Source organism: Castanea sativa, chromosome 11 (genome assembly GCF_040712315.1).
Source record: "Castanea sativa cultivar Marrone di Chiusa Pesio chromosome 11, ASM4071231v1".
Lineage (NCBI taxonomy): Eukaryota > Viridiplantae > Streptophyta > Magnoliopsida > Fagales > Fagaceae > Castanea > Castanea sativa.
The window spans coordinates 3,345,424-3,354,493 of record NC_134023.1 but is presented as its reverse complement, the minus strand read 5'-3'; the positions used below and the strand labels follow the sequence as shown (position 1 = coordinate 3,354,493).

Below are 9,070 nucleotides of genomic sequence, written 5' to 3'. Positions count from 1 at the left end.
ACAAACAAATGATTGATCAAAAACATCACTTTTTTCACATTCAAATAGGCATTCCCATTGACACCAATCACAGCCTGCATGCACCACAGCAAGTCGAGAAAAAAAAAAGTGAAATGTTATGTAAAAGTGTAAAAGACAAACAAAACAAAACAAATTCTCACGTTTTCCTTAATAGCAATTAGTGAAGTTTGTTCTATCGTATGTACGTTTCTGTGCAATGTGCAAATTATATACATACATGCATACACCATTTTCTTTTTGTTCTTTTCCTGCATTTTGTTGATAAACCAAACACACAGGGAGAGAGAGAGAGAGAGAGAGACCTTTGGTTAAGCCGGAGATTGTGGAATGATCAAGGCCGAAGGTTTCAGACTAAGGGTCGAGATCACCAGAGCGAAGCTTATCAGACAACCTTAACACGAACTCTTTCTTCAATGACTTCACCGAGCACAACCTCCAACTCAGCCTCCCCCCTCCTCTACCGTTTTGACTCACCCCCAGAGTCGGCGTTTTCAGATCCGTATCCTCCATCTTTCTCTCTGTGTCTCTGTCTCTGTGTCTCTCTCTATCTCTCTATCTTTGTCTGTGTCACTGCGTCTCTCTATTCTTATTTTTGTTGTTTCTGTGTCTCTTTGTTCATGTGTCTTCTAAGTTCTATCTTTCACTCACATATCTTACCATGTATACCCAAAACAAATATATTAAGGGTCCGTTTGGATAAAGCTGAAAACTAAAAACTGAAAATACTGTAGTAAAATAATTTTAAAATGTATGAATAGTACTGCAAGTCCCATTTTAAAAATAAAAAAACTGAAAAGTGCGTGAACAGTGTGTAAACAGTCACACACAGTCACTTGTCTCCTAAAAGCAGAAACGGGCCGCAGGGGACAAGAAAAAAAAAAAAAAAAAAGAGAAAAACGCTGAACGCTGGACACGTTCAACACTATCCAAACCAAGCTTAAGTATCTAAGGTGGACAACAATTCTAGAAAGTAAAGACGCCTAACTATAAATAGATTTTGTATGAGAATAATTAATATATATATATATACACACACAGACACATATATATGGCCTTTTTTGCCAAACAGCATAAATTTTGAAAATATTTAAGAAAAAAAATCCGGTCAAACTTTTTTTTTGGTAAAAACATCAGGTCAAACTTATTTCGTTATGTAGCATGTTATATGGCCTACTCGTTCTTTCCAAAGTTTGTTGAGATTGCATAGAGAGTCTAGGTTATAAAAGTTTGATAAGTTCTGAATGTTGTAACTTCTTCTATAATGAATTTCCTATAGGGTTGGATACTTGGAGTAGTTTTTCCGCCAAGGAGTTCATCAAAGATTTTCCACTTCGTCATCAAATTAGATTGTGAATTTCATTGCTTTTAGATTTTAGTGATATTAACTGTCATTATGTAATCTAACAATTTGTTAAACACTAAAATTAATATAAAAAAATTTAGTTACAGTTAATTAATTTATCAGTAGCTTGAGTTATTAGAGTCTAAATTTAAGTTTTTTCACATTTTAATTGTGAACGACAAAAAGAGCTTCATACATAATAATTGCCTCTGTGCTTCAACATAAAGAAAAAGCATTTGAAACCCAATGGAGACAATAAATCATAATTGCACTAGCATGTCACAAGGGGAACTATTAAAGAATTATTGATAGGGAATGAGCAAGAAAAGTGAGCAGCTTAGGCGAAGAGACAACTATTTTCTCAAGGGCTAACACAATTCAGCTGGACCACATCTCATGAATCATGACCCTCCCTTACCTTAGGGGCCAAACTCAACTCATAAAATAAAATAAACTAAAAATAATCAAGGTGAACGATTTAATTCCACAATGTCAAAAAATTATAACACATCTTCCATGTCAGACTTGTCTGAGCTATTCAAAATTCAAGTCGAATTGTTGGGTAGTCTGCTGAGTACAGAGTGCTCTGGCTTGTGATCACATTCATAATCAAGGTGAACAAATGCCCGCTCAACTTCCGGAAGTCTCTCTAGCTTCTCCTGCAAGGTCTCTCCGATGGTATGTGCTTCTTTTAGGGGTAGCTCTTCTGGGAGTTCAATGTCAACCTGTTTCAACAATAGAATAAAGATCATTACTTTGCTAGATATTCAAAACTAGGATGCTTAGAAGAGTCTAATGTAACTTTGCAAAAATTTCATCTGCATAGCATAATAAAATTTAAAGGAAAATCTCCCACAAAATATTTCATTCGCAATTTCTTCAATGGCATCTCAAAGGGAAGGGAGGATCACAGTTTTGATGTCTTATTGTAGACTCAGAACTTCTTTTTAAAATGAAATAAAAGATTGAAGTTGTGATCAAAAGCTCGCCACTATTTATTTTTACTCAGAAATTTACATGACTCACCTCTACAAAATAGAGAACACCAAAGGTATAGGCACGGACAGTGTCAATACGCTTGACTTGAGGGTGCCTCATGACAAGATATGTTAGTTTCTGCAAGACTTCAGGAGGTGCAGACTGTCCCACAAGAGAAACTGCATCAAGAAACACAGCTTAAAATAGTTCTAAATATGAATATTACAGCCATGTAAAGTACATAAAGCATAGCCAAGCACAAATTAGAATTTATCTATAGTAAATTTTGTAGGACACATGCATTGGGATAAGGAAGTAGGCACTGTATCTATAACTTCAATTTCTGCAAAAAAATAGATATTTTTCCTTCTTTTCCAACCTACCAGTATCCTGAATGCTACGTCCTTGATAAATTAAATATGAAACCAGAATTTATTTTGATATTCTTCTCTTCGTTTCTTCATTTTTCTGGGAGGTAAAACTAAAACCTTTTGAAGCATCAATGATTCAGATAAAAGAATATCCTTCTTAAACCAAACTAATATATAAATAAAAGCACAGATAAAAATAAAATTAACAGAAATCAATCAACATAAAGAGCCCAAATAGCAATCTCTGAAAGCACTGGAATTTAAAAAGCCTCCAACTTCAACAACTATTGTGATGAATAGTAAAAGAACAAACATCCAAAGGAAGCATAACCTTTAATCTTGTAGGGATAATATGAAAGGAAGTGGTGGGTGAATAGTAGTGGACACAGAAGTAAAACTTTGACAGAAAACTTACAAGATTTTAGAGATGAACTTCGTTTTTATTCTTTTTGTTTGTTTGTCAGAATCATGCAAAAGATTGTGAGATCAAACAGAATAAAAATGAGGTTGAAGGAGTACCTGCATTTTCAAATACAGTTTGAGACCAATTTAAAATTGTGTACAATGCAAGGATGATGGCACCAGTGGGGTCAATCCACCATAAAAATTTATCGGCAAGAAGAGCTGCAGCTAATCCAACCACATTAGTTACCACATCGAAAAAGTGATCCTGCACATTGGCATCATTTCAAGAAGTTATACAGCTGATAGCTAGAAGGATAATACATATGACAGAAGCTTAAAAATATAAAAGTAGAGATAGGAAACCTTTGCATATGCACGGACGATATCATTTGCTGAGCTTTTACAGTATATCCAGAGGGCAAGTTTTACTACAGTAGCAGATATCATGATTGCGCACATCCATATCAATTTACTTTTGGACAGTTTTTCAGAAGGTTCATCTTTAATTAGTTCTTCTGCAGCCTGAAGCCACACCTGAAAGCCTGTAAGAAAAATGGAAGGGTGTAACAATCCCAACCTTATCAAAAGGAATCTATTCCACATTCAGAGAAGAAAACCCCTAATAGTTTCATCAGGGTTTTTATTTTTGAAAAGCATCAAGACTTTTGAATAAGTTGAGACAGAATATTATAACATTAGATGCAAATCTTTTGCAAGTTACAATTGTTGAATGTAAGAAGAAGCCTGTGAGAAACCCAACGGTCAGATTATCTTCTGCAAAGAAATTAAGCAATATTCTGAGGTCATGAACACAACTGAATACATAATTCTTCTTGATACTACGTAGTCTAGCAAGTAATTAATCAATAGAGCATAGTAGTTGCAATTAATTATTCCTTGAAAAATCTGATTTAGACCCTTATGTGTTCTAAAAGGTCTGATACCTATAGAAAAAAAAATCTGATTTCAACCCCAAACACTTATACAATGTATTAATCTGATTAGTTCAACAAGTTAAGTGTATTCCCAACAGATAATCCAACATGCAATTCAGCCACAATAATCAATCACCAAATCTAAAGACAGTAATAATAAAAAACAGTAAAAAGGCACACAGATTTATTAACAAAGTGAAAAGCCAATAAAAAATCTATATGTTATAAATCTTGTTATTAGAGATTATTATTTATTGTATATGATAGATGAGCGCTTTACTTCAATCTAGCCAGCACCTGAGCTTTGCGCTTTACCCTTAGTTTCTGAGAGGCCAGTGCACGCTTTTTCCAACACAAAGTATTGGTCATAAAGCAATGGTCTCTACTTCCTTTATTATGAGAAGGGAACTTCTAAATTATCCTTTGCTTAAGGGCAGTTACGCACTGAAACTTGAAGCAGGTGCTGTCCCTAAACATAGCAATTCACAGAGCTTCTTCATAAGCAGCAGGGAAATGTGACAGGTACATCCACTAACTATATGAAAGTTCTAGTTAAACCCATCTGGAATTATATTAAGCTCAAGCCTCAAGCAGTCCCCAGAAAAATGACAAGAATGACCAATATAACCTTTTCTGGATGCCTAATTGCTCAGCCATTATATCCCCAGGCACTTAGATGTAAATTACAACAACATGTCAGATCATGTGTCCAAACAAGAACAAATATCAGAGCATTTTAAAAGCTCTCTGCCTACCTCAAACTTCAAGTGAACATTGAAAGTTTTATGCATGTTTAAACTGCAGGAGGAAGCTCTTATTCTTAATCAATCACTAAGGAAGTATGAGTAAGCCACACTTTTCAGGAATAAGTTCCTAATGTGTCTTTCATAAGTCCTTATCTAAGTCGTGCTTCACATGTATTCAAAAATGTATCAACAAGCTTGCTAGTATTAAATAATGTATTTGGTTTCTAACTGTTTAGGTACTTCAATATTGTTGTGACAAGAAAGAAGACAGTTCATTATATCAACCACAGCAGTAATTATTGATACGGGTTGCTTTAGAAAGCTTTATGTAGTCTAATTAACTATCCAGAAACCATTCATTAGAAGAATACCAAAAAAAAGTCCCTGTATTTTCTTTTACTTTTGTGTAAAAAATTTCACCAATTAGGAGTATTCGTAAACATTTTTTTATAATTCACCAATTAGAAGTACAATATTTCAAGTTCCTATTTCTTTATTCTTAACAAGAAAAGCCAATTATTAAACATCGATTATGATGCCTATGCTAGAAAGCTGATGTGATCTGGTCCAACTATCCAGAAACTATTCATTAGAATAATACGAAAACTAGTTCCCTGTTTTTTCTTTTACTTTGTATACAATATTTCACTAAATTAGGAGTATTCGTAAAAAATTTTGGTCATTTATATAACATACGATCAAGTTCCTATATTTTTAAACTATTAACAAGAAAATTCAATTGTTAAAAATCAATTACATTGCATTTACTTCGCTTTATATGTCTTCAATGAAATGTAATTCGATAATTGGATAGGTTCAATTAACAAACAAGTTCACCATAGAAAAAGGTAGTCAACAATGAAATGACAGAAAACCAATGGAAACCTAAGGCAGGTGAAGGTACTGCAACATACCAAGTGTAGCCATGACAGCAGCAAAGATAATTATGCCTACTGGCTGCACCCTCAACTTTCCAATAGGATATTTGTAGATATTTATGTTCTTCATTGCCAGGTGAGTGAACCAAAGAATGCCACCGGCCATGAGATCAAGTAAAGAATCTAGTGTTGATGCAGCAATGGCCAAAGATCCACTCTTTATTGTGGCATAGACCTGCACATTGTAATGCATATTGTTATTCTGGGAGTTTTTATATGAGCAATGGGTTATATATATATATAGGGTTGGGTTCAAGTTACACCTGGTGTAACTCTAAACAATGTTACACTACTCAATATATTTTAATTGGATGTGAATATTGACAAATCCACCATTAGATTACATTATTTTCGTATATTCTTCATACTTGCAAAATTTTGAGGTGATCAAAGATTAATAGCCATGTCATCAATCAATTGTTAAAATTTAAATTTTTGTAATTTAAAATAATGCATAAAAGATGAGTTTATAGATCAAAAGGTAAATAGTATCTGATTGATATGAAAATTGGCATGTATGTTAAGAACATATAGAACATATAATTCAATGGTTGGATTTTCAAAATATTAATTTAATAATAAGTTATTAGGTGGTGTAACATTGCTTAGAGTTACACTAGGTGTAACTCTAAACAATGTTACACTACTCAATATTTTTTAATTGGATGCGAATATTGACAAATCCACCATTAGATTACATTATTATCGTATATTTTTCGTACTTGCAAAATTTCGAGGTGATTAAAGATTAATAGACATGTCATTAATCAATTGTTAAAATTCAAATTTTTGTAATTTAAAATAATGCATAAAAGATGAGTTTATAAATCAAATGGTAAATAGCATCTGATTGATATGAAAATTGGCATGTATGTTAAGAACATATAAAACATGTACGAAGAATATACATGTATGAATATATATATATATATAACATAGGGAACCTTACTAAAGAACATCCCTTTTGACTTGCCTCTAGCCAGTAACATACTACAAAAAATGGTGATTTAGGGGTGCCTGGATAGATGTTAATCAATTTAATACTTTTGTCAAATAAAATGATTTATTTTAAATGCTTTTTAACTCAAAGTATATATATTTTTCCAGAATATTGTTTGGTTAGATTACATTATTTTACAAGTTCCACCTTTGAGCTTTATCAGAAACAAAACTTGGATTTCCCAAAGCTTTAACAGTTTTAAAAAAATAGGGGTTTTTTCTTCATCAAACTCAACTGAAAACATACATCCTGTAAAACATGAACAAAAATGAAAGCCAGTCTTCTTTATATATGCCTCACAAAGTTTTAAAACACACAATCCAGGTCAGAGACACCTTCTTGGAGTCTGGTAGACCATGAAAATAAAAAAGTTATATATCTGCGTCACCTTAAATGCCAGAAGTATTATATTTGCATAATTAGATATCATCATTGCTCTTTCATGTCGAGCATCTTCTTTAGCCTGTCCATCCTCATCATCAATACCGTTAGCTGTCACCAAAGAATCGACTTCTTCAAAGGATTTCATGGTATTGATTTGTCTTTCATAGTAGTCCCTTTCTCCTATAATGAAGACAATGCATTCATTCATTGTAAGAAAAGGAAGAAATTTTTAACTTCACTCATGACTTTATATTCATAATCTCATTTCTTCTTGTTCCCCAATTTAAATGAAACTTTAAATTCTTCTCCCAGCTACTTCCTAGGCCTACAGTACAATACATACATACATACATACATATATATATATATGTGTGTGTGTGTGTGTGAATTTAAAAACATATGTAGGCATAATGTACATCTAGCACTAAGGAAAGAAGAAAACCCAAGTCCAATATTCAGTTATATTTAGTAGCTCATGCTATTACACAAAACCATGGTCCCCATAACGGCATAACATTTACAGTATTCCTACAGTATCAAAATGCAACGCAACTTACAAGTCGCGACACTAGGACCTTAATTGTATAAAACAGATGTAAAAAAGTGCAGAAAGGGCAGTTTAAAGAAAAAGAGTTTTTTTTTTTTTTAATTGTTATTCTTCTGCTGTTCTGCATAATCCCTTCTATGTGTAATGGGTTTTACATTTGATTAGTTTTATGTTTTTTTTTTTTGGGGTAGAAACTCAATAATTTTTTATTCATTGTGTATTTTTGAATAATTTTTTATTCATGTCTGCAAAATCTCACAATGATCGTATATCAATATTTCTCATCTATAACATGGTTTAAATTTCTAAAATTATGATAAAAGATGAGTTTATAAAGAAATAGTAAATAACATCTAACTAACACAAAATTTGTTACACATAATGAAAACAGATAATCTAAACGATGAATTTTTTTAAATGTTACTTAAATGAAAAGTTATTGAGTTGGGTAGCTTGATCCATATATATACACAATTGATTGAGTTAACAAGCTATGATTGATCCAAAACATCACCGTTTTTTCACATTCAAATAGGCCTAACATTGACACCAATCACAGCATACACCTTAGCAAGTTGAGAGAGAAAAAAAAAAGTGAAATGTTGTGTAAAAGTGTACAAACAAAACAAGACATATTCTCACGTTTTCAAGTTAAAAGCAATCAGTTATGTTTGTTTTATCCAATGTACTTGTCTGTATATATTATATGAACCCATTTATTTTCCTGCATTTTTTCTGATAAACCAAACACAGAGCGAGACAGAGACAGAGACCTTTGGTTAAGCCGGAGGCTTTGGAAAGGTCAAGGTCGAATGGACCAGACTCATGGTCAATAACAGAACGAAGCTTATCAGGCAACCTTGACACGAACTCGCTCCTTAGCGAGTTCACCGAGTACGTCCGACTCAGTCTACCCCCTCTTCCACCACTTCTACTCGCCCCCAGAATCGGCATTTTCAGATCCTTATCCTCCATATCTCTCTCTCTCTCTCTCTCTCTATCTCTGACTCTCTGTGTTCTTGTTTTTGCTTTGTCTTTGTCTCTGTGTTCATGTGTCTTCACTTCACTGACATGTCTTGCCATATATTATCTGTAGCACATCACTTCTTGTTTGCTTTTTTTTGTATGAAACCAGTTGTATGCCACGTTTATTTATGCGGTTTGCTTTTATGATAATAAATCTTCATCGTTAGATGACGATGTCAATCGGTTATTAGATGGGTATACCAATTGATTTTTAAGATAGGTAAAGATTCATTCTTAAAACTCTTATTTAATCATTAGATATGGTTAAACTAACTAGAATTTATAGTTGTAAACTTAGATTTTAAATCAGATTTAGAGTCCATTTGGATAAAACTTATTATTAAAAATTAAAAATATTATAGCAAAATAATTTTTAA

The 9,070-nt window shown here is 32.8% G+C and overlaps 1 protein-coding gene across 1 annotated transcript; it reads right to left on the bottom strand.

Annotated features, from left to right (window-relative positions):
* Window positions 1–1,642: 1,642 nt before the first annotated feature.
* Window positions 1,643–8,718, bottom strand: LOC142615107 (metal tolerance protein 4-like). The gene is made up of 7 exons (XM_075787801.1): window positions 8,441–8,718; window positions 7,125–7,300; window positions 5,713–5,911; window positions 3,481–3,659; window positions 3,232–3,382; window positions 2,390–2,520; window positions 1,643–2,088 (listed from the first exon to the last, which is right to left on the bottom strand). Exons 1-7 carry the CDS (start codon window positions 8,640–8,642, stop codon window positions 1,909–1,911), a joined length of 1,218 nt encoding a protein of 405 aa, XP_075643916.1. The 5' UTR covers window positions 8,643–8,718; the 3' UTR covers window positions 1,643–1,908.
* Window positions 8,719–9,070: the final 352 nt, after the last annotated feature.